The sequence below is a fragment of the Pelophylax lessonae genome, assembly GCF_965119305.1.
Source record: "Pelophylax lessonae genome assembly, chromosome: 2".
Classification (NCBI taxonomy): domain Eukaryota; kingdom Metazoa; phylum Chordata; class Amphibia; order Anura; family Ranidae; genus Pelophylax; species Pelophylax lessonae.
In genome coordinates, this window is record NC_138769.1 from 614,812,515 (window position 1) to 614,838,887 (window position 26,373).

Here is a 26,373-nt window from a genome sequence, read left to right on the forward strand (position 1 = left end):
GATAAAAAATATTACAATAATCTCCATTTTATTCTCTAGGGTCTCTGCTAAAAAAATATATATAATGTTTGGGGGTTCTAAGTAGTTTTCTAGCAAAAACAACTGATTTTAGCTTATAAACACCAAATGTCAAAAATAGGCTTAGTAGGCAAGTGGTTAACTACTATTTATTCATTTTTTTGAGCAGTTGTCATTCAAAGTGTAACAGCACTGAAATCTTAAAACGGCCTAGGCAGGAAGGGGGTGAAACAGTCCAGCCCTGAAAGTGACCAAAAGCACTTTTAATCAAGCACACACAACTTTAAGGCTGCATTCACATGTCAGCGTATGGATCGCGGGCAGAATCCCCGCGATTCTGCCCGCGATCCGGAAATCACTGCAAATCGCAGGACGCCTGTGCGTTGCCCGTGATTTGCAATAGCACCCCAAACTCTGAGCGATGTTGCCGTGATTTCCGCCTCCCGAATCGCGGTAACATCGCGCAAAACAAATCGCGGGACGCAATACGCTCCAAAGAAGCTCTTGTACTTTTCTGGGCGTAATGCGTCCCGCGATTTTTTTTTGCGCGATGTTACCGTGATTCGGCAAGCGGAAATCGCGGCAACATCGCTCAGCGTTTGGGGTGCTATTGCAAATCACGGGCAACGCACAGGTGTCCTGCGATTTGAAATTATTTCCGGATCCATACGCTGACATGTGAATGCAGCCTTATTGTTCTACACCTTCCAAAGGTGATCATGGGATATGCATTATTACTTAACCATTTCAACACCAGGCACCTTTACCCCCTTCCCATCTAGGCCAACCCCCAGCTCTCAGCACTGTCACAATTTTTTATCTTTTACATTTTTTATTTAAAGCGACAAATTGTATGGCTTACTTTTTTTGGTTTAACATTAGAGGAGTTGTAAATTCAGAAGGTTTTTTTATCTTAATGCAATCTATGCATTAAGATAAAAAGCCTTCTGGGTGTAGCAGCCCCCCCAATACTTACCTGAGCTCCATCTCTCTCCAGCGATGTCCACGAGTCCCTCGGCCGTCTGGGACTCTACCTCCTGATTGGCCGAGACACAGCTGTGGCGCCATTGGCTCCCATGGCTGTCAAAGACAGTTAGCCAATCAGGAGATAAAGGGGGCAGGGCCAAACGGCAACTCCGTGTCAGCTTTTTGCTGTGGGGGCACTCGATAGGAGGGAGGGGCCAGGAGCAGCAACAAAGTACCCAAGAGGAGGAAGATCTGGGCTGCTCTGTGCAAAACCACTGCACAGAGGAGGAAAGTATACCATGTTTGTTATTTTTTTTAAAACAAGAGTTTACAATCACTTTAATCTAAGGCATCCAAGCACCCATGTCCTGGATGTGGAGTCGGCCTCGACAAAAAACCCTACATAGAGATATAGTAAACTGATAGAACATAATTGCTCTGTCTTTTAATATTGTGCTACTAAACCTAACCAGCAATTGCCTAAGGCTACACTGCACATATAGATAGAAGAACATAAAACGACTGGTGAAGGATGGGTTAGGGCACTTTGTCCTGGCTGCATGAACACCTGAGCTATTGACAGCTGCTCCTGGGATTCAGAAGATGTGAGAATAGAACCTGTTCCCATGGCTGGAAAAAGACAGCTGGATTCATTTAAAAGCTAGACATTTCAGTCTAGTTACATCAGGCTTCATTTGTCACAGTATCCTAATTTAATGGTCTGTGCTCCCCCAATATCAACTAAAGAGCTTCCAATCTGAACTTGAAAAGGATTAACAAGGACAATGAAATGAACAGGTTTTTGATGTACTTTTTACTGTTTTCCCATTATACTATAATGGGATATTGTTAGGGATGCACAGCTACCGATAAGTGCAGCAATGGGCAAACAGTTTATTAAAAAAATGTATCACAAAACCACGGCTGCTTGCGGTGCCTCACAGGAGATGTATAGGTGGTCCACCCCAAGCGGATTATCACTTCTTCCACCTTATACCCAAAGGGGTCCAGGAACTTCCCGCATCTCCTCCAGCCCCGTGAACACCGCAAGCAGCTGTGGTTTAGATTTTGACATGCAAGATATATTATGTACTTTTTACATGCGAGTTGTGATAAAAATTTTGAATAAATTGTTTGCCCATTGCTGCACTTCTTGAATGGCGCTTCCCTGTCTTTCTATAATGGGATCACACAGGAGCCGTGGGGGTAACCTCATGCGATTCAGACAGGAATCGCACTGCATTCCTGTTTAAATCGCATTTGCAGTGCGATTTGAGCCTATTCATTTTGTACCCGGTATTGGTGAGTACTTGACTGAAAGTATTGGTACTTGTTGGTAAAATAAAACAGTATCGGTGCAACCCTAGTTATTGTGATTTGCGGATTCATGCATAAACGTTTTTTCCCAGCTATAGTGAAATGGGTTCTGCATACATTTTTAAACAGGTTTTTACTATACTGTCTATTTTTCCTCTGTGTTCATATGGTGGGCAATACAATATATTGCTATACCTTTGTTTCTCATCCATAGAGTTTTATTAGAACATTAGCAAAGTATAAATGTGTGCTCAGGACGTTTACTTTTTAGGATTTTTAAGGCAGCCAACTGTACTAAAACTACATATAATTTAAGGAAATGTTGGGTTAAAAAAAAAAAAACTGTATACCCAGCCCTATTGTCTAATAAAAGATGCGTGTTTACTTTTGAGGAATAATTACTAGATGAAAGCTGATAAACTAGATAAATGAATAGAAAGACACACCCTTAAACATCTTCATAAACACACAAGGTGCTCCAACACCCTTCCCAGTACACATTCCATATGACCAGGTCCAGGAGGAGCCAGAGCTTGCTTCAGCAGAAATCATAATTTGCAGATTACCTCACCCTTGATTTCATGGCTTCAAAGGCATTTAGGAAGATTTTTCCTTGAACATGCATTTATATATGGATACAGCTTAGTAGCTTTTAGTTTGTTTACCCAGACGTGAGAGGACTTGTTGTCCAATCCAGTAGTATTTAGGAAGAACCCTGACAGGCAACCAATAGTCTAATGGGTAGGTCACTTTTCCTAACCAATAACATAGGTGGTTCCGGCAGCCCTTACACGCTATGTTCTCATCTTCCCCACAAAAATAAACACGAGAATCTGTCATGTCTGTGATATCAGTTGAGCTGCCATGTTTGTGCATTATGAGGCCGATATTGCTTCTGGAGGGTAGTCTAATTGAGCATCCATGTTTGAACACTCTAAATGGTTTATAGGTGTATAGACCTACCTTAAAGCGTAGTTAAATCGATAAACAAAAATGTAACACTGTATATTACAGCTTACCTTACCTTAAATGTAGTGATCCTGCAAATAACATTCCTATCTACACTCATGTCTGAGTGGTCTAATGGTGAATTGAAGGGACTAGTAGTTTACAAAACAGACATAAATGTGTTTTTTTTTTTTTTTTTTAAAGTGGTTCTAAAGGCTCAAGGTTTTTCATGCAAAACCTTCTGTGTGCAGCAGCCCCCTGAATACTTACCTGAGCCCCTTTGCGATCCAGCGATGTGCACGAAAGTCTGTGCTCTATTGCAACACTTCCTCCTCGTGGGCTGAGACAGCAGCGGGAGTCATTGTCAAGCACAGCCAGGGAGCCAATAAGAAAACAGAGGGGGCGGGCTGAGCTACGTATCCGTGTCTGAATGGACATGCAGAGCAGCAGCTCAGGAGTGAGCCCGCTCGGGTGCCCCCACAGCAATCAGTTTGCTGTGGGGGCACTTGGCAGGAAGGTGGAGCCAAGAGCGCCCACTGGGGACCCGAAAAGAGGAGGACCAGGGTTGCTCTGTGCAAAACCACTGAACAGAGCAGGTAAGTATAACGTTTGTTATTTAAAAAAACCCACACAAAACTTGACTTTAATATCACTAACGCTCACATGAAGAAGTGACAAGGAAAACGCATTTCTGGCAAAGGTATTTTCTGTACTTGCTGAGCCAGAAAAGTGCAAACATATCTTGCCGCCACATATAAGGACTGGTAAACTGCATTATGTTACATTTTTGTTTTTCGGTTTAGATACACCTAAGATTTCTACTACCTTATTCTGGCCATAAACCGATCTTAATAATTCGGCAATTACATGCAGAACTGGCCGGATTTGTTTAGTGTGTGGGTATACCCACTCAACAGAAGTCGATCGATTGATTGACTTCTGCGTAAGGGATATGGTGGAAAGAATTGCTTGATTGGCTTCTGCATAGGGGACGTCATGGCAAGTTTCTCTCGATCAAGGGTTGCAGCAGCAGATCCGTGCATTCTGACAGTGGTGGGTGCAGCTGTCAGAACAGAATGTCCCAGCAGGGGTGATTCCTCCAACCACCTCATTCACATGGATAAAAGAACCGGTTAGGTTTTGTTTTGTTTTTTTGTTTGTTTTTTTCAGTCTGCTGACTGAGCAGAAAAATTAAGAAAAAAAAAAGCATAGCTTCACTTCAAAGATAATACTGAATAGCAGATCATGGCAGAAAACTATCTGTGAAACAATTATACTGACGCAAGTGTAAAGTGCTATACTCTAGAACAAGATAATACAAGAGAATTACAGATTTCCTTCTAGACATTACTGCTGCCTTGTTTTTTTTTTTTTTTTTTTAAAGTCACACTAAACTTTGTGAACCACTAACATTCTGACACAAATATTAACTTCTGCGAAAGACTATAATGGGTGCAAGAACACAATACATACCAATGCAGCTTTCTGGAGGTACCTGCTACAAATCTGTGCTGCGTAATCTAGTCTAATCTGATCACACAGTGACAGTGAAGAGCTCCACGGTGCTAATGATTAAATACGTCCAGTTCAATATTCTAAGCTGAAGACCCAGGAATGTAGATGGGAAATTGTTAAGCCAATTTGTATCATTATATTCATTGCTGGGAAGAGGTAAAGCTTAAATGTCTTATGTGCATCAAGTGTCAAATATGACCTGACCTGCAGCTCCACCCCTGTCCTAATGCATAGAATCCTCCAGCCACCCATTACCACCCCCTCCTCCTTCCCTCCAATAACACCGCCACACTGAGTTCATGCAGACCAGAAAACTAAATACGCACTGAGCTCAGTAACTTAACATGCGGCTACAAATACTGTTCAATGTACATTATGAGAAGCTCATTAAAGCCACAAAATGCTTGGCGACACCTGCTTGACGGACTATATAAAACACTTCATATTTAAACAAGGATGTTCTGCATTTACGACTTGAAAACAGCATACCTACTGAATGCTATTTTCATGTTGGTCTTCCACTTTTACACCAAATATCTCTGATCCCATGTTTTTACACTTGACCTCTATTCTCAGCTTCTAAACAGCCCCAAAACAGAGCCTTAAAAAATGGAGTAGCATGTTACTGGTTCAGTCACGCACATCTCACCTAGTCCAAAGCAGCATCACCCACAGACACAGCATGAGAGGGAAGTTGCAAAGCACCAAATCACGTGAGTCAAGTCTGCAGTCCCACAGAGAAGAAGAACTGTGACACAAGCTGGAAGATCTACTTGGGAGTATATAAAACAGAGACTAAAGTTGCCAATGCATGTATCAAAATTTGGTTCAGAAGCTGAATTCTGATCCATGCGTGGGCACTGTGATTGAACGGAAGTGGATCAACTATTCGATTTCTGTTTAACCACCCAGTTGGAAAATGTTTGCGCCACCAGTGCCTGCAGGCTATAGTCAGTGAAGCATTTGTTTTGTGTGGAGTAAATTAGACCTGGTTGATCCTGCCTTCTGCTGTCCCTCCCATCTTCTCACTGCAGGCTGAGACTGCATAGACGAGCTGTTGCCCTCTATGAAGCATGTTGTTTCAGTTCCCTTCTAAGCACTTTGTTTCTTCCTTTTTCTTATCTGTGCAGCCCACATAACTACAGAGTCACAAACGTGGGTGTATACACAGTGGTAATGGCAAACCCCTCCCCCACCTCCTCCATGCCCTCCTATTGCTAAACACTATGGGGAGGGATATAATGTGCTGATTGACTACATTCACTAAGAAACTTACAAAAAAGCATAGTTTTAATATAAATTAGTGTTGCATATATCTACTGTAATTGCTTAAAGGATTTTCCTGCTAAAAGACCAGGGGTTTTTTTGTGATTTTTTACTGCGTGACTTTAACGGACAATCGCGCGGTCGTGCGACGCTGTACCTAAACGATGTTTGGTAAAAAAAATCGCAAAAAGCGTATTTTGATTGGTTTGCGCAAAAGTTATCGCGTTTACTAACAAAGGGAAAGATTTTTGTCATTTTTGGTGTTTTTTTTTTTAACGAGTAATGGCGGCGATCTGCGATTTTTTTGCGGTACTGCGACATTGCGGCGGACAGATCGGACCCTTGACTGACATTTTTGACACTTTTGGGGGTACCAGTGACATTACTGCAGTAATCAGTGCTATATATATGCACTGTTACTGCAAAAATGACACTGGCAGGGAAGGGGTTAACAGTATTGGACAGGGAGGGGTTAAGTGTGTCCTAGGGGCGTGTTTCTAACTGTGCAGGGACAGGTCTACTAGTGTAAAAACAAAGATCAACAGTTCTACATAGTAGAACTGTCTGATCTTCACTTTTACACAGGGAGAACTGACAGGCGGCTTGTTTACATAAGCCGCTCTGTCTTTCTCCCGCTGTACCGGCGATCGTAGTGTGACCGGCGGACATCGGGTCCGCCAGTCACACTCCCGCACTCCTCCGTGAACGAGCCGAGGCGGGCGCGCGCCTCAGCGGGCACGCGCCCGCCCGCTATTGGCTCTGGAAGGAGTGACAGGCGAGCGACGTAGACCTACGTCACTCTGCCTGGCCGGGGCCGACTGCCGCAGTAAATATACTGTGCGCAGTCGGCAAGCGGTTAATACCGGTCAGGTAAAAAAAAAAAAATGAATTAAAGCTAGCATCAGACATCCAAGCCACTGGTTAAAAAAAAAAAAATGGGATTTTTGACTTCCCGTAAAAATCTATTTCTCTGATGCTCATTGACTGACACAGCTCCTTATCTTCTTGACCATTGGATTATACTGCCCCCTACAGGAGTAGGAAACTAGGCAGGAAAAAGCTTGACTATAGCCTATGGGGCAGTCCCAGGGGGTATACTCCCACTCTCAGCTATAGGCACTCAGTTTAGATACAAGCAGTATCAGAAGAAAGCCAACTCCACAGAGGGGTGGGTGCCGTGTCCGTCAATGAACATCAGAGAAAACTGGATTTTTGTACTTACCGTAAAATCCTTTTCTCTGAAGTTCATTGACAGACACAGCTTCATATCTTCTTAGACCATTGGGTTATGCTCCTCCCATCAGGAATAGAACACTAGACAGGAAAAAGCTGTACCACGCCTATGGGGGGGCTGTCCCTGCAGGCATAACCCCACACTCTGCTACAGCCTCTAGTTTCGTTGCAAGCAGTGTTTAGAATTCTAGACAAAAAAAACCCCATTCACTCACAAGCAGAGGGGCGGATGCTGTGTCTTGTCGAACTTCAGAGAAAAGGATTTTACAGTAAGTACAAAAATCCAGTTTTCTCTATCGTTCGACAGACGCAGCTCCATATCTTCTTAGACCATTGGGATGTCCCAAAGCAGTATTTACATGAGGGGTGGGCAGACAACGCAAAGAACAACGTAACTCCCCAAAGGCTAAACATAGCCAACCAGGCAATATGGAGCTCAACCAGAAACAACTGGAGCTTACTTAGAAAAAACATACATTCTCTCCCTCTCATCTGTTTCCTTTCCAACTTTTCCTGCCTTCTGGCCTATCCTTCACTTAGTTACCTTTTCTCTCAAATATGCCTGCCTAGCGGGCATGGATACCACGTTTTTTCCTCACTCTGCATGCTAACAGTCAACAAATCTCAGGGAAAATGAGGTAGCCACTTTTTACTTGGGACATACTCCTCTGCTCCCGTATACCGGCCATTTGAGAGATGCCGGTGGGAACGAGAATTGTCCCAGAGCCATGCCGTATGACCTTTTTCTCTCTCTGAGTTCCCAGACCATACAAGTTCTCATTGGAATATGTTAGTTGTCTCTCATCAGGGACTTGGTTTCTCATGGACTGTTTTCTGCTCACAAGACCATAAGTGTGTTATTTCCCTGAATACCTTTTTGGTTCTTACGGAATTTGTTGGATGCCCGTTTCACCTGTCACATTGGTCTGATTTCTTTCTATTTTTTTTTTCAATGGAAAAACAAACATTTTTAATAATTAATACAATAATAGGTCTTTCAGGAAAAAAAAAAAAAAAACTCAAAATACCGGGGCCGCGAAAACTGAACCGCAATATGACGGGGGTTTACTGTATAACATTCCCAAAAAAAAAAGAATATATTTATCAAAATTTAACATTTTAGGCCAATTTGTCGTCTGCTACATATTTTTGGTATAAAAAAAAAAAAAAAAAAAAAACATATCACAATAAGCGTTTTTTGATTGGTTTGAGCATATTTTATCGCGTTTACATACAAACTAGGGGAAAGATTTATGTCTGGTTTCTTTTTTTACTAGTAATGACTAAGCTCAGCAATTTTTAGCGGGAATGCAACATTGCGGCTGACAGAACAGACCCCTGACATTTGACACTTTTGGGGGTACCAGTGACATTACTATAGTAATCAGTGCTAAAAATATGCATTGTTACTGTAATAATGTCATTGGCAGGGAAGGTGTTAACCCAGCGGCGAACAAAGGGTTAAATGTGTACATAGGGGCGGGTCTTTTTTTCTTTTTAATTTTGATTTTTATTGAGCGAATTTTTGAAAAGCAAGTACACAGAGAAACCCCGAGGGGACATTTCAATCAACAGTGAAGTGTACATTAACAAGAACAAACCAGACTCCGGGGAGCCTATGTATGGCATGTAGTAGGGAGGGGATAGGAAAGACAAAGAGGGGAAGTAGGTGGAGAGAAGGGAGGAGAAAATAGTAGCTAGGGCAGAGCCTTTAACATTTTGACCTGAGGGTTAATTGGGTTAGGTAGTGAAGAGTCGCCGGCTAAACGAGTGGAGCCAAGCCATGGAATGCAAGGGGCGATTAGTGTGTAGGGGGGCAGGATCCCCTGCGGCCTCTATCAAGGTTGGGCCCGAAGGGGAACTAGAAGTGGAGGTATCCTAGGAGTCTCTTGCAAGTTCTTTGTTTGTAGTATGTGACCAAGGGAGCATGGTTCGGTCGGGGGCTAATGCCGGGGGCAGATCAATGTGACTGGTGAGACAGGCCTCTGCCCGTTTCCGTGGGAACTTAAGGGGTATTCCGGGGAATAACACACATGCGATCTTGTGGGCAGAAAACAGTCCATGGGAACCCAGGTCCCTGTTGAGAGGTCACTACAGTGTACCAATGAGAGCTTGTGTGGTCTGGGAGTTCAGACAGGGGAAAATGATCATGCGGCACGGCTCTGGGATAATACTCGTTCCCGCCGGCATCTCTCAGGTAGCCAGTATACGGGAGTCGCGGAGTATATCCCGAGTTAGGAAGTGACTACCTCATTTTCCCTGGGATTTGTTGATTGTTAGCTTGCCCCGTGAGGGAATGAGAGAGAGGTGGCGTCCCTGCCCGCTGGGCCGGGGTATGTCTCTATGTCAAGAACAATGTAAAGGTGATAGAGAGGAGTGACATTACGGATGGGATGAGCATGAATTTAGAATCTGTGTGGGTAGAGCTCCATAGGGAAGGAGAAACTGGAAAAGTAATTGTGGGGGTATGCTATAGGCCACCTAAACAAGAGGAGGAGGTAGAGCTGGAATTTTTAGCACTACTGGGTAAAGTGGCAAAACTGGGATCAGTCATTATATTGGGGGACTTCAATTATCCCGACATTGACTGGGAAGAGGGGACTACACACTCACAGAAGGCCCGTCTATTCACGGAAACCTTACAGGACAACTACATGTCACAGTTGGTGGATTCTCCTACTAGAGAAAACGCAGTCCTGGATCTATTGATCACTAATGACCCAGACCTAATCTCGGAGGTAGGAGTCCAGGACAACCTGGGCTCTAGCGATCACAGGATGATCACATTTAGTGTAAATAACAATATACCAAGGCAAGTGGGGAACATAAGAACCCTAAACTTCAGAAGGGCAAACTTTCCAAAATTGTACTCACTGATGGAAAGGGTAAACTGGGACCAAACCTTGGGATCATTGACCACGGAGGAAAAATGGGAATGCTTTAGAACATATTAAGCAAATGCATCTTGCAGTGCATTCCTATGGGAAATAAATTTAGAAGAGACAAAGCAAAACCTGGCTGGCTAAACCGTAGCGTTAAAAAAACTTATCAGGGGAAAAAAATTGGCCTTCAAGAAATATAAATCAGAGGGCACAGTATCGGCTTTCGAGCAATACAAGGAGGCAAATAAGAAAAGTAAACACGAAATCAAGTTGGCTAAAATCAACTTTGAGAGACAAATAGCGGAGGATAGTAAAAAAAAACCCAAAGAAATTCTTTAAATATATCAACAGCAAAAAAACTAGGGCAGAGCATATTGCACACATAATTAACGATGATGGGAGGATGGTTACAGAAGACACTGAAAAAGCAACCGTGCTGAATGCTTTTTTCTCGTCAGTCTTTACGCAGGAAAAGGAGGGGTACACTGACCTTGACTGTATGGTTAGTAGTAATACACAGGACTTGCCACTATGGCTAACAAAGGGTGAAATCAGGGCAAGGCTGGATAAACGTAACACAAACAAATCACCAGGCCCGGATGGCGTACATCCGAGAGTACTCAAGGAACTCAGTAAGGTTATATCTAGACCACTGTTCCTGATCTTTGCTGACAGTATTAGGACAGGAGATGTACCAGGGGATTGGAGGAAAGCTAACGTGATTCCGATATTTAAAAAGGGGCAGAGGCATATCCCGGGAAATGATAGGCCTGTCATTTTGACATCAATAGTATGTAAACTTCTGGAGGGGATGATAAGGGACTATATCGTAGAGTTTGCAAAAGACAACAACATCATCAGCAGTAATCAGCACGGGTTTACAAATGGGCGTTCTTGTCAAACCAATCTCTTCACATTCTACGAGGAGGTGAGCTGTGAGCCTGATAGGGGCAGACCAGTGGATGTGGTGTACCTGGATTTCGCTAAAGCGTTTGATACAGTTCCCCACAAGCGCTTTATTTATAAAATAAGGTCTGCAGGTATCGACAGCAGGGTTTGCACTTGGATACGGAGCTGGCTAAGAGGGCATGTCCAAAGGGTGGTAGTAAACAGCGCATACTCAGACTGGTCTGAGGTAGTAAGCGGGGTCCCCCAGGGCTCTGTCCTGGGACCAACCTTGTTCAATTTATTCATAAACTTTGAGGACGGGATCAGTAGTTCAATATCAGTTTTTGCAGATGACACAAAATTGGCCAGAGCAATAACTGCACAGCATGAAGCAGATATCCTACAGAATGACCTGGACAAAATCACGGAGTGGGCAACAACATGGCAAATGAGGTTTAACGTGGAGAAGTGTAAGGTTTTGCACTTGGGGACTAAAAACATAAAAACACAATAGCACATAACAATAAAAGCAAGAATGTGGGACTTTGAATGAGGTTACCTGGACAAAGGAATTTATTCCAAAGATACATAACATATAAAAATATTTTGTTGACATAATACACACAGAGATGTAGCACAAATAAATACAATTGAATACAAATACATTACAATATTTGTCGGATCACATACGGATCTCTCTAACATAGATGAGTACAATAAGACCTCATAATCTCTGTGTGCTCACAGTCTAAAATGTGTCATGATGCAGACGTATAAAAATATATATATATATCTGAGTGATCGTAGGCTCGACGCGTTTCATGGACCTCCGTCCATTCATCAGGAGCTTAGATATATGTCTATAAGTAAGAATAAAGATTGTATTGGTGTACTGTTAAATTGGATAAAAAAAAAAAAAAAAAAAGGTGTATATAAGAAAGGACACTACCTGAAGTAGTATCCCGATTCGTGAGCAGTCCAGTCCAGGAAAAAGGTGACCAATTTAACAGTACACCAATACAATCTTTATTCTTACTTATAGACATATATCTAAGCTCCTGATGAATGGACGGAGGTCCATGAAACGCGTCGAGCCTACGATCACTCAGATATATATATATATTTTTATACGTCTGCATCATGACACATTTTAGACTGTGAGCACACAGAGATTATGAGGTCTTATTGTACTCATCTATGTTAGAGAGATCCGTATGTGATCCGACAAATATTGTAATGTATTTGTATTCAATTGTATTTATTTGTGCTACATCTCTGTGTGTATTATGTCAACAAAATATTTTTATATGTTATGTATCTTTGGAATAAATTCCTTTGTCCAGGTAACCTCATTCAAAGTCCCACATTCTTGCTTTTATTGTTATGTGCTATTATAGGGATGGAGGTCACTAGACAGGCTATGTGGCAGGACATGGACAAAATTTCTCCTTCGCATAAAAACACAATACACGTTAGGAGGGGAACCCTTGGGGGAATCAAAAATGGAGAAGGATCTGGGAGTCTTGGTTGATGATAGATTAGGAAACAGCATGCAATGTCAAGCGGCAGCTGCCAAAGCCAGCAGAATATTAGCATGCATAAAGAAAGGGATGTATTCCAGAGATAAGACTATAATCCTTGCACTTTATAAAACCCTGGTCCGACCGCATCTGGAGTATTCTGTCCAGTTCTGGTCGCCAGTCCTCAGGAGGGATGTGTTGGCGCTGGAGAGAGAGTCCAGAGAAGGGCAACTAAACTGATTAGGGGATTGGAGGACCTAAACTATGAAGAGCGTCTGCAATCGCTCGATTTATTCTCCCTGGAGAAGAGACGCCTGAGGGGGGACATGATAGAAATTTTTAAATATCTTAATGGGGATCTCAGCTTAGAAAAAAAAGCTGTTCAGTCGAAGGGATTGCATGAGGACAAGAGGGCATACAATGCGATTAGAGGAGAAGCGTTTTAACCTCAGGCAACGTGGGGGGTTCTTTACGGTTAGGGCTACAAGATTGTGGAATTCTCTACCACAAGAGGTGGTTTCTGCGGGAAGTATGGTGGCTTTCAAAAGACTCTTAGACGCACATCTCAAGGATCAGGACATTAAGGGGTATGTGAGATGATTACAGCCACACACACCTACACAGGTTGAACTGGATGGACTATTGTCTTTATTCAACCTCACCTACTATGTAACTATGTAATTTGAGAGGGAAGGCAACTAAATTGACGAATGAACCCGAGGGCGTGAAGAGTTGGAAGGGGGGCACAGGGGAGGGAGAGAGGGAGAGAGGGAGAGAGAGAGAGGGTGAGTACGGTCGTTGGGATGGTCACCCGTCGAGTGCGCTATACTCCCGAGACTAGGTCTCCATATTCCGTGGAGAGCTTGTATTCGTGCCAATCGTGCCAGCGCTTGGTGAATTTGTCTCTCGTGCCGCGTTCAGCTGCCACGAGATCCTCCATTTCATTAATAGCTGCCACCTTGCGTAGCCACATGGCCACTGTGGGGGGTTGAGATGGTTTCCAGAGTAGGGGAATGCAGCTCCTGGCTGCTGTCAGCAGTAGGGGCAGAATCGATTTCCGGGACGTAGCCTTCGGGAACTCGTTGTGGTATAAGAGGAAGAGGGCCAGTTCCAAAGTGAGGATGTGGTCGGTAAATTTTTGAGAAATGCGCAATACCTCGGACCAAAAGGGTTGGAGACTGTTGCAGGACCAAAAAATATGAAGAAGCGTATCCTCCTCTTTTCCACATCTCCAGCATTGGTTGGAGCAGGATGGGAACATTTTGTGTAGCTTAGTCGGTGTCAAGTACCACCAGGTCAGGAATTTATATCCAGCTTTTTGGTATTTAGAGCAGATGGAGGTTTTATATGCAAAAAACAGGAGATGGTCCACTTGGTGGTCGGCGAAGTGTAGGCCTAAGTCTCGTTCCCAATGTCTGATGTAGTGAGGCCTGGAGTCCGGTTCGGGGGGAGGACAGCATGCGGTTGCGCAGTGGGGCATTTTCTGCACAGAGTTTCTCAAAGGGCGTGAGGCTTCTTGCGAAGGAGGCTGCAGGGGGTAACGAGTGTAAAAAGTGAGCCAACTGCATCTTTTGACAGAAGGACAAAGCGCCGAAGGCGCAGTCTGAGCACAAGGTGTCTCTAGACACCCAGCGTCCATTTCGAACAAAGTGTCTCGCTTGTTGGATACCGGCAGCTTTCAGAGTACGGAAGCCAGGGTCAATCGTCCCCGGCGAAAAGTCCGGATTTTCAGCAATCGAGAGCAAGGGGGACAGCTGGGGGGGCCAGTCGGCCAGCCTGGCGAAGTTTCCTACCGATAGATAGGGTAGCTCTAATCGTAGGGTGGAGTGCGACCACTTTCGGTGGCGAGGCCAGATTCCAGAGAAGAGGCTCCGGGGGGGGGGGGGGGAATCCCCAAAGAAACGCTCTATGTTGACCCATTGTTTCAAGGGACCGTGTCTATACCAGTCCAGTATCCTGGACAGATGACAGGTCGCGTGATACAGCGCCACGTCGGGCAAGGCCATTCCTCCGTTCAGTTTGGGCATGCGTAATATTTTCAGAGCTAGGCGGGGGGGTCCCCTAGTCCAGAGGAATTCCCTGAATGCTCTGTTCACTTTTTTGAGGAATTCTTGAGGGACAGCGATAGGGAGAGCCTGGAGTACATATAACAGGCGGGGCATTACGTTCATCTTGAGGATGTTACAATGCCCGAACCACGAGAACATGCCACGTCCCCACCCATCCAGATGCATTCTGATCTGGGTCAGTAGGGGAGGGAAGTTGCAGTCGAATATTTGGATAGAGCAGTCCGGTAGGGATATACCCAGGTAAGTGATGTGTGAGGAGCTCCATTTAAAAGGGAAGTCAGCCTTGAGTAATGCAGATAGATAGAGCAGGTGAAGTCGCGATCGGGAGCTCCTCGGATTTCTGGTAGTTAATTTTATACAATGACAGGTTCTCATATATACGAAACTCCCGCACCAGATTTGGAAGTGAGAGAAGCGGTTTGGTAAGGAAAAAGAGTAGGTCGTCGGCATACTCTGCCACCTTCGGCGCAAGGGATTGGGAGACAGGGAGCCCCGAAATGTGATAGTTAGCCTGGATCGTCCTCAGGAAGGGTTCCAGGGTCAGTATAAAGATCAAGGGGGGGCAAGGGTCACCCCTGTCGGGTCTCATTGGCCATGTTGAGGGAGCCAGAGAGCACCCCGTTGACTTTGACGTTTGCCGAAGGACTGGAGTTTAAGCCCCTGATCCATGACATCATACGTTGCCCCAGTCCTATGTGTTCCATAGTCTCTACAAGGAACTGCCAGTTCACTCGAAGGACTTTTCGGCGTCCGTCGAGAGGATCAGTAAGAGGGTTTTGCGAGCAGAGGACAAGTGAAGCAGGTCGATAGCCTTCGTGGTGTTATCCCTGGCCTCTCGTGTGGCCACGAACCCCACTTGGTCGTCATGTACCAATTGGAGTATGTGGGGGGCCAACCGCGACGCCATTATTTTAGTGAAGAGCTTCAGATCGGTGTTTAGGAGTGAGATGGGTCAATAGCTTTGGCAGAGGAGGGGATCTTTTCCCTCCTTTGGTAGAACCGTGATGTGTGCTCTAAGCAAGTCCACTGGGAATACGGATCCCTTGTTAATCGAGTTGTATGCCTCCAGAAAGTGTGAGGAGAGAAGGCCCTCCAGGCACTTGTAATATGTGAGCGAATAGCCATCCGGGCCTGGAGCTCTACCTCCCTTCGTCTCCACCAGGGCCCTGGCGAACTCGAAAGGTTGCAGTGGCTCCTCCAATAGTTCCAGGGCTTCCTCGGGGATGTTGGGGGAGGCCAGAGGCTCGAATATATTCCCTGAGGTTTTCGCGAGTCTCAGTGTCCGCAGAGGAGGTGGCTCCAGAGGGTAGGTATAGAGAGAGGTATAATACTGACGAAAGACGTCTGCTATCTCCTCCATAGCCTGCACTTTGCGCTGTGAAGATGACATTATTTCAGGAATGAACATCTGCGCTCTGTTGGCGAAGAGCGTGCGCTAGGATCTTGCCGCACTTATCCCCGTGTTCGTAGAACGCCCTTCTGCATTTGGCCAAGGTGGCTCTTGTCTTAAACAAGGTCATGGAGCGGAGTTGTTCGCGGAGAACGGTGAGCTCCTGTAGAGCGGAGTGCGCCTGGGAGCGTTTATGGGCGGATTCTAGAGAGCTAATGCGGGTGAGGAGGTCCTGGAACTTCCGCATCCCCTCCTTTTTTTCTTTGCGCCAATTCTGATTAGGATCCGCCGGATATAGCATTTGTGGGCCTCCCATACCATCATGGGAGGGCTCTCTGGTGGGACATTAGTAGTGAAAAACTCCGATCGCACCTCCTCCAGGACTGCCTGGTCCTGTAGTAGGCTGTCGTTAAGCCTCCATTGCCACTGACGCCTCTCTGGGGACCTCAGATCTAGCTCGAGGACCGCCGGGGCGTCCCTCCAGACATCCGTGAATGACCACGGAGAGCGGCTGGCGATTAGTATGCTCACCCCTTTCGATCTGGAATCGGAGGAGCAGCCATGGTACACAGTAGGGAATCTTCTGTTTCCCAGTTTAGGAATCTTTTCTGATTTGAAGTGGGTCTCCTGAAGGAAACCAACATGGGCGCGGAGACGGTGGAGGTCAGTCAGGACGATAGAGGGCTTATCCGGGTTATTAAGCCCCTATTAAGTGAGTGAGAGAACAATAGACTCAAGGAGGAGGAAGAAATCAAGACTGTATGTTAACACATCACGGAAGAAAGCACCTGTTAAAGCAACATAAATACAATGCAAGCATGGACACTTAATTATGGTGTTGGTCAACGGGTTGAGAAGGTCTTCCGCAAGCGGAGGAGGTAGAAAATACTGATAGTTAATGCAGAAAATCCCAGATCGTGATATTTGGGATCCGGTCTGAGATAGGCCCAAAGCTCGTGGACACGACAGCAACAAGAACAAAAAAAAAAAAAAGGAGGGGAGGGTGGGGTGGGGTGGGTAAGGCAGAGGGGGAAGGGAGTGGAAAGGTGTGTGGGGGGGGGGGGGAGCTGGAGGGGAAGAGGAAGGGGGACTGGGGGGGGCCCAGGAGGTGGGCAGAGAAGGGAGGGGGGAGGGGCAGGGTGGGAGAGGTAGGGGGATATGGAGGGGGGAACGGCGGGAGGGGGGGGGAGAGAGGGAGGGGAGGAGAAGGGGGAGGGGCAGTGGAGGAGAAGGGAGGAGGAGAAGGGGGAGGGGCAGTGGAGGAGAAGGGGGGAGGGGCAGTGGAGGAGAAGGGGGGAGGGGCAGTGGAGAAGGGGGATAGAGGCAGAGGGGGAAGGGTAAGGCAAAAGGATGGGAGGGGGAAAGGGGACGAATGAGGGTGCCCCCCGTTGTGCTCCGTCGCAGCCCCCTAAAATTAGCGGAGGAAGGGGTATGCAATCGCCAGGCCCAGTGGATTTGCCTGAGAGTGCGCCGCTGATTGTCCGGCACAGCCCCACGCTAGCGGCCAAGTCCCAAAGTCCGGAAAGGCTGCAACCCGTGGGGACAGGGGGACCGACGTAGTAAAGGTATATTAAAAAAAAAAAAAAAACCCACCCCAGGAAGAAGGGGGAGGGGGAGAGGAGGAATGGGAGGAATAGGGGGAAATGGGGGGGTGCTGAGGGGAGGTGAGAGGGCGGGACGAGGAGAAGGGACAGAGGTGGGGGGAGGGGGAAGGGTCATCCGGGGACTGGGTCTATGTACCCAGCAGGACGCTGGCCGCGGCCAGGCACACAGTGCACTCAAAACAAAGAAGCTATAACCTGTATGGGATCAGGGGGAGTAAAACAACATTGCATACTTCATTAGACATTTCAATTCCCATTGTCCCAGTGTAGTGGCTGCTTTCCTTGTTCAGGGAGAAGGACCGACATGGCACCGTTTGTGAAGTCCTGAGTCCAGAAGTCCGTTGCTCCCACATGGGGGGCTGGGGCCCTCTGTCCTCCTCGATCTGGGTATTGCCTCTCTTGGGGCGGCACAAACGGGGTAAATGGGGACATATCAGGCAGGGCCCAGTAGGTGTTGGGTTCAGGGTGGAACAGGGAAGATTGCCGATGGCCTCTGCCCCCCCGGGTGTGCCACCTAACAGGGCAAAGAGCCGCTTGGAGCAGGGCGGGGGTCTCGCTCCGGGATTCTTGCCAGCCAGTCTGGGAGGGGTACCGGGTCTATTCCCAGGAAGGTGAACAGCGCTGGTAGATCGGCGTGCCTGCGGAGATGGAATGTAGCATTTTTCTTCCGTATGTTCAGTTGAAGGGGGAAACCCCAGCTGTACGTTATGTCTGGTGGCCTCAGCTGCTCCAGCAGCGGCTTTAACATAGCCCGACACTGCAGAGTGCCCCGGGGTATATCCGGGAAGATCGAGACTGATGCGCCAGCGTAGTCGAGGGGGCCTTTCGTCCATGCCCCTCTCGTTATCTGCTCCTTTGCCACGTTTTGATGGAGGCGGCAGATGACATCACGTGGTCTGGCGGGATCAGATGAGCGGGCGCCCATGCCCCAGTCAATTTCGAGGGACACTGCTGAATCCGGCGGTAGCACAAGGGAGAATATGGCCCGTACGATGTCCTGTAGATCTTCGGCGCCAGTGGCCTCTGGGATGCCCCGGAGCCGCAAGTTATTCCGGCGGCTCTGGTTTTCCATGTCTTCCAGTCGCAATTGATGCTCGGCGAGGATTTCATCGTGAGAGGAATGAGTCTGTTCAAGGCGGGCTATGCGGTCTTGTAAAGCGCTGACCTCTGTCTCTCCACTCGTCAGGCGGGTTTCTATGTGGGCTACCTCTGCGCCTAGTTTGTGGAAGTCCCGGCGGTGTTGTTCCGTCACCTGTGCCACTATGGCCTCGAGGTCTGACTTGGTGGGGAGCGACCGGAGAAGTGACCAGATGTCCTGGTCGGTGCCGCCAATGCCCGCCGGGTTTAATTGGGCCACTGAGAGGATTAAGGATCTCACTAACTCAATTACGGATTCCAGGTTGTCAGAGACTACTGTGATTATACTGCAAGACATCGTTACATGCTTTATACCGAGCGTATTGTGGTAACTGGAAAACCACAGGGGGATCATCCCCATCCATGCCCATAGGAAGCACAGGAGCACCTTATCTGCACTTTGATGGACTTTATATGGACTATATGATTTAATATGAATTTGATATTTTATGTATGAATTTGAAGTATTTATTACATGAGCTTGCGAGATTTACATATTTATTTCACTATTTTTACTTATTTTAAGCAGCGCTGCAACATTGGGTTCACATCATACTCAAAAAGACTTGAGGCTATAATTGGTGCCAAAGGTGCGTCAACAAAGTATTGCGCAAAGGCTATGAATACTTATGTGCACCTGATTTTTTTCTTTCTATTTTTTATATATTTGCAAACATTTCAAACTTCTTTCACATTGTCATTATGGAGTTTTGTTTGTATAACTTTGAGAAAAACAATGAATTTAATTAATTTTGGAATAAGGCTGTAACACAGCAAAATGTGGAAAAAGGTGGAAAAGTGAATACTTTCAGGATGCACTATGTAATAACTTCTAGAGTTTGATAGCTAAGTCACCTTCTTGAAAAAAACATTTAAAGAAACAATTGTTAATTTATTTTTTTCGTGCAAACAAGCCTACAAAGTTTTGTAAACCCAATCATTGGACTGGTGGTGCAATGTACAAGCTGCTGCAGACTTCCTCCAGCTCTCTGTCCGTACCAAGGCATGAACTTAAGGATAGACCGCTGGAGGGAGTGGCAATGGACTAGAAGTGCAGTGGTCATCGCACCTTTGCTCCATTGATAACTGAAAGGGTGTCTGCTGTGGTAGAGATGAGCCTTGTAGTTTATTCATTCACATTCTCTGTAAATGAATGACGTGGCTGTGCAGGTAGAGCAGGATGTTACACCCCAAATATGGATGCAAAGTATAACATGCTCTAAAAGGTAGACTTCGCCTCTAAACTAGCACTTCTGTACCAATGCAAAGAGTACCACTATGACCCCTCCATACCTCTCCAGCTGTTTTTGATGCTTCTCCTCTCTAGCCTGAGCCTTCATCTGCTGCACCTCAATTGTGTCAGGCTTCCTTCTCCTCATGTAGAGTTCGTGGTTGCCCATACATAAGGCTAATATACGCTTATTTATTCTTAAACGGGGAGCATAAAATACAAAGTCCTGAAAAAGAGAAGATGCAAATACTTACAAATCTACTTTTGGTACTCTTTTCTGCAGAAATGTGTATGTGTATAAAACAATCCTCAAACACCTCTGAAACTTACAAAAAAGCAATCTGAACTAATCTTTTTCTATAGTTGCAGATTATCCTGCAAGTGTTCAAAAAAAAAAAAAATAATACAACTTCCATATATTTAAAGATCAACTCCAGGCAAAAAGCTACATATATTGGGGTGATTTACCCTGCCAAAAAATGTGTATTTCTGCACATCCAGGTCTTAAAGCGTATTACAGCTCTGGCACACAGCCATGTTAGGTAGGAAAGCTGGATTTTTGTAAGAACTTACCGTAAAATCCTTTTCTCTAAAGTTTGATAGACGCAGCTCCATCTCTTCAGAGACCATTGGGTTTATGATCATCCAATCAGGAATAGGCACTAGGCAGGAAAAAAGACTAACCACGTCTATGGGGCTATCCCTGCAGGCATAACCCCACACACTCTGCTATCAGCAATCAGTTTAGTTGCAAGCAGTGTTTAGAATACAAAAAAAACCCCATTCACTCAGAAGTAAAGGAGCAGGTGCTGCGTCTGTCGAACTTCAGAGAAAATGTTTTTACGGTAAGTTCTTACAAAAATCTAGTTCTCTATCGTTCATCAACAGACGCAGCTCCATTTCTTCAGAGACCACTGGGATGTCCCAAGGCAGTATATTCATGAGGGGTGGGAAGACAAATGCAAAGAAGCCATAATTCCCCAAAGGCTAAACTTAGCCAACCAGGTAACATGGAGCTCAACCAGGAAAAAACATACACCCTCAAAGAGAAACAAAAAATATTCTCTTCAAACAGCAGCCTGCAAAACCTTGCGACCATGGAAGCATCCGAAGATGCCAACACATCAACTTTGTAGAATTTTGTGACTGTATGCACAGACTACCAAGTTGCCCCGCAGCAAACTTGCAGCACTGACGCCTGATGACGAAAAGCACAAGAGGCACTTAGCACCCTAGTAGAATGCGCCTTCACAGGGAAAGGAGAAACCTGACCCTGCAGTGAATAAGCCTGAACAACCGTCTGCCTGATCCATCTGGATATGGTTGCAGCAGACGCAGCCAATCCTTTTTGAGGTCCTTCGGTAAGGACAAAGAGTCCGATTTCCTGAAAGATTCAGTGGCCGCCAGTTAATGGCCTGAACCACATCCAAAGAATGCAAGGCAATTTCCTTGGGATGCTTGGGCGGACCGAGTGAAGGCAGCACAATGTCTTCATTGAAATGGAAATTTGAAACCACCTTAGGAAGAAATGACTGATTAGGTCGAAGTACCACTTTATCTCTGTGGATCACCAGATAAGGTGAGCGGCATGACAACGCCGCCAATTCAGACTCTGCGAGCAGAAGTTAAAGCCACCAAGAAGGCAACCATCTGAGACCACGAAAGCAGAGAAATCTCCTGCATGTTCTCAAAAGGAGGCTTTTGAAGAACAGACAACACCAAATTGAGATCCCAAGGTGGTAGCGGGGACAGTCTTGGAGGCACCATATGGCACACTCCTTATATGAAGGTACGAATCAAGGCATGCGTAGCCAACGGGCGTTAGAAATATATAGCCAAAGCCAACACTTGGCCTTTAATAGTGCCCAAAGTAGGGATGCACCGAAATTTCGGCCACCGAAATTATCGGCCGAAAATGAGCCTCTCTCATTTCGGCCGATAATGGGTTAACAGTGCCGAAAATAAATATGGCCGCCGTGGGGAAGGAGGAGGGCGCAACGCAGGGCAGGTTTTAAAAGTCCCGCCTCTGGCCGACCTCTGGCTCTTAATCACGTCCCTACTTTGATCTGTGCATTATGAATGGACATACCAGGTGGGGGGGGGGGGGGGGCGGGACGAGCGGCTGCTATAGAGAGAACTAATGTGATCCTTCCTGTCAGCTCAGCACGTCTATGTGTGAATGAGAACAGAACTGAGCTGACACCGGGCGGGGGGGCGGGCGGAGCGGCCGCTATTAGCTGTGACTATGTGAGAGCTTCTCTTCACTGACAGGCATGTATCTCCGCTGACAAGGAAGAGAAGCTCTCACATAGTTACAGCTAATAGCGGCTGCTCCGCCCGCCCCCCCCCCCCCGCCTGGTGTCAGCTCAGTTCTGTTCTCATTCACACAAAGACGTGCTGAGCTGACAGTGACGGATATCGGCCGCTCGCCCCGCCCACCCACCTGGTATGTCCATTCATAATGCACAGATCGTAGTAGGGACGTCATTGAGAGGCGGTGCCGCCGGCCAGAGGCGGGACTTTTGAATAAAGGACACCCGAGGAGGGGGACGCTGAGGCAGTGGGAGTGGGGGGGAGATATGGGGGGGGGGGGGGGCTGAGGCAGCTTACCAATGATATTAGTATTATGCAGCATGAGGGGGTTAATGTATTGTCACTGCAGGTCACTCATCTATTAGTGACCGACCAGTGGCAGGTAATTAACCCCTTTGTGCTGCATTAGTGCAACCAGTATCAGTGTTAATTAACACTGGTTGCACTAATGCAGCACAAAGGGGTTAATTACCTGCCACTGGTCGGTCACTAATAGATGAGTGACCTGCAGTGACAATACATTAACCCCCTCATGCTGCATAATACAAATACCATTGATAATTAAATTAACCTCTTGCCAACCCATCACAGTACATATACTGTGACAGGGTGGCAGCGACAGGTGTACGTCGCTGCCTGTTTTTGGTGTATGCCCCTGTTCTATCCATTTTAAAAAAAAAATTTAATTTTTTTTTGGGGAAAAAGTCATTTTCGGTTTCGGTTTTCGGCCAAGGGCATCCTGCATTTTCGGTTTCGGCCCAAAATATTCATTTCGGTGCATCCCTAGCCCAAAGCCAACCCCTTTTTGCAGGAAGGCCAAAGCCCTATTGATCGAAAACAAGCGAGGTTGCACCTTCAGCGATTCACACCATGAAATGTACGATTTCCCCGTACGATGATAGATCTTCCTGGAAGTCAACTTCCTAGCCTTCAAAAGCATAGGAATCACAGAGTCAGAAAGACCTCTATCTCTCAACACCTGGCTTTCAACAGCCATGCCGTTAAAGCCAGCGACTGTAAAGCAGGATGGAAGATCGGGCCTTGAGACAGCAGATCTTCCCTGAGAGGAAGTCTTCAAGAAGCATTGGCGATCAACCTTACCAGGTCCGCGTACCAAGACCAGCGAGGCCAGTCTGGAGCCACCAGAATGCCTCCCACCTCTAGCCTGCGAAGGGAAGGCATAAATCAATCGGTACCGACACCAAGGAGCCACCAGAGCGTCTGTGGCGTAGGCCAGAGGATTCCGAGACCTGGCTGCAAACCTCTGAACCTTCTTGTTTAGGCGAGAAGCAAACAGATCGACCTCCGGTGTCCCCCACAAAAACACACAAGAGATGAAACACCTCGGGTGTAGGGACCACACCCCTTGATCCAACACCTGACGACTCAGGTAATGCACCTGCCAGTTCTCCACACCTGGAATGTGCACAGCAGAGAGGGCTGGAACAAACCTTTCCGCCCAGGCCCAAATCTCGGCCACTTCCTTGGCCGCCAATACACTCTCTGTGCCCATCTGGTGATTGATGTAAGCCATAGCCGTGGCATTGTCCGACTGAATCCGAACCGGACAATCTTGCAGGCGAGTCATCCAATGGCTCAGACAAAGCTTTATTGCACTGAGCTCCAAAACTTTTATTCGGTAGCTTTGACTCTTCCACTGTCAGGGAACCCTGGACACAGAGCTTCCCCAGCACCCCAGACTATAAGGCTGGTGTCCATGGTTACTATCGTCCAAAACATCGGGAGGAAGGACTTGCCTCGGCATAGTGCTGGAGACTGAATAGACCACAACAGAGCAGACTTTGTGTTGTGGCTCAAACCAATCAAAGAGTCCAAGGACTTTGGATCCTTGTTTCATTTGACAAGAATCTCCCTTTGCAAAGGTCTGGTATGGAACTGAGCAAACGGCACCACCACAAAGGTTGATACCATCAGACCCAAGGCCCGTATGCAAGTCCGCGGTGAAGACAGATGGTTTGCCAACAGCAACCGAATTGTCCCCTGAAATTTTTGCACCTTGTCCGGGGGGAGAAAGACCCTCGCCAAAGCTGAATGCAGAGTCAGGCCCAGATAATGCAGTCTCAAGGAAGGTATCAGGGCGGATTTCTTGAAATTGATGTTCCAACCGAACTTCTGCAGGATTGTGACCGTGAGCGTCAGATCGACCATCAAGGCTGAATAGTAGTCCCCTCCCAACAGGAGATCCTCTAGGTAACCTAGTACCACAATCCCCCGTTGGCACAGCAAGGCCAACACTGGTGCTAGTACCTTGGCAAACACCCTAGGAGCTGAGGCAAGACCAAAGGGTAATGCCTAAAATTGATAATGATCCCCTGCTACTACAAAACAAAGAAACCACTGTTGACCAGTGTAAACAGGGATGTGTAGATATGAGTCCTTGATATCCATGGAAGCCAAGAAGTCTCCCTGGTGCAGTGACTCCATCCTAAACTTCTGTACCCGCACAAAGCGGTTCAGGGCTTTGAGATCCAGGATTGGACGCACCTTGCCCTCCTTTCTGGGCATGGTGAACAGGTTTGAATAAAACCCCTGAAAATGTTCCTGAGAAGGAACCGGTACAATCACTCCTTGCAACAGATAAATCGAGTACCGCCGCTCGAAGTCCCTTAACCGGCCTGGAGCAAGGTGAAGATTGGACGGGAAGAATCTATCCGACGGTCGAGATCGGAATTCGATCTTGTACCCTGGTCGGATCAATTCATAAACCTATCCGTCCTGAAGGTGGTCCAGGGTTCAGAAAAGAAACAAAGAAGTCCCCCCACCCCAGAAGTGGGTGAGGGCGCCCCTTCATGCAGATGAGGACTTGTCTGCAGATCCAGACTGCCCGGTCTTGGATTTTCCCGACCATGGCTTCTTGGAACCCCCAGAAGACCTGAACGATTTACCTTTTTCTTGCGACCTGAAGGCACGAAAAAGACGTTTATGAGAAGTAAAGAAAGGCCCCAACCCTAAAACATGGCACCTTAACTTTAGAGGATAGGGGAAGAAGAGTATTCTTACCCCATGTGATACCTTTGATCAACTCCTCCAGAGAGGATCCAAATAGCCTCTCCCCTGTGAAGGGAAGATCAGTCAAGGCATTTTTGGAGGCCTGGTCAGCAGACCAGCTTTTTAGCCACACCATGCACCTAAAAGCAATCCCCACTGACAACGCCCTGGCCACCAACGGAGCTGAATCCAGGGACGTATCACACATGAACGCCAAGGCTTGAGTCAACTGGTCCAGTAGTTCCAGCACAGCAGGGGGAAGCTGTTCAGCTTCCAAGTTACTTTAAAGTAACTACACCCATTCAGTAGCCATCTGCACCACCAGAATGTTCACAAAGGTAGTCTTTAAAATGGACCCCGTTATCACGTGGAGATGGTGGGACAAAGACTCCACCCGTCTATTTACTGGGTCCGTAAAAGTCGGTGACTCTTCCACTGGTACCAGAGTCGCCTTATTTAACTTGGAAACCGAGTGATCCACCTTCGATGGTACAGTCCACCTAGTGGACACTGCCTCCGCAAAGGGGTAACAGCGTGCAAAACACATAGGCACCCCCAGCATAGGCTTAATGCGCCGCCATTGTTCATCCACAATATTGTGAAACAATGCTGGCCAAGGGAACACCTTGCCTGATTTATGGGATTTGCGGGAGCCAAAAGACACCTGCGTACCCGGCACTGTGGAGTCAACAGCCTAATCCTTGACTATAACCTGCTCACGCTCGCTGGCCAGGCTGGGAGACCTTAGGGATCTAGATTATCCAGTGCAAAACTACAGCCAGCTGTTGCTTGTAGTTCCTCTGGATCTTGGTCCGTCAGGAACGAACTTGTGCAAAAAATAAAAAAATATCAACTAACTAAAATTTCCCTATTAAAAGCGAAGACCGAAGTCCCAGCAGAGAGCTAGGTCTTATAACTAAAACTAGGCAGATACAAACTGATTGCTGATAGCAGAGAGTGTGGTGTTATGCCTGCAGGGACAGCCCCATAGGCGTGGTTAGACCTTGTTCCTGCCTAGTGCCTATTCCTGTTTGGAGGAGCATAAACCCAATGGTCTCTGAAGAGAT

The 26,373-nt window shown here is 46.6% G+C and overlaps 1 protein-coding gene across 1 annotated transcript in view; it reads right to left on the minus strand.

Annotated features, from left to right (window-relative positions):
- The window catches only part of RDX (radixin), a 384,898-nt gene that overhangs the window by 80,366 nt on the left and 278,159 nt on the right, over positions 1-26,373 (minus strand). The window contains exon 9 of the mRNA XM_082244940.1: positions 20,047-20,210. Coding sequence (XP_082101066.1) covers positions 20,047-20,210 — 164 coding nt within the window. The remainder of the gene's footprint in view (positions 1-20,046; positions 20,211-26,373) is intronic.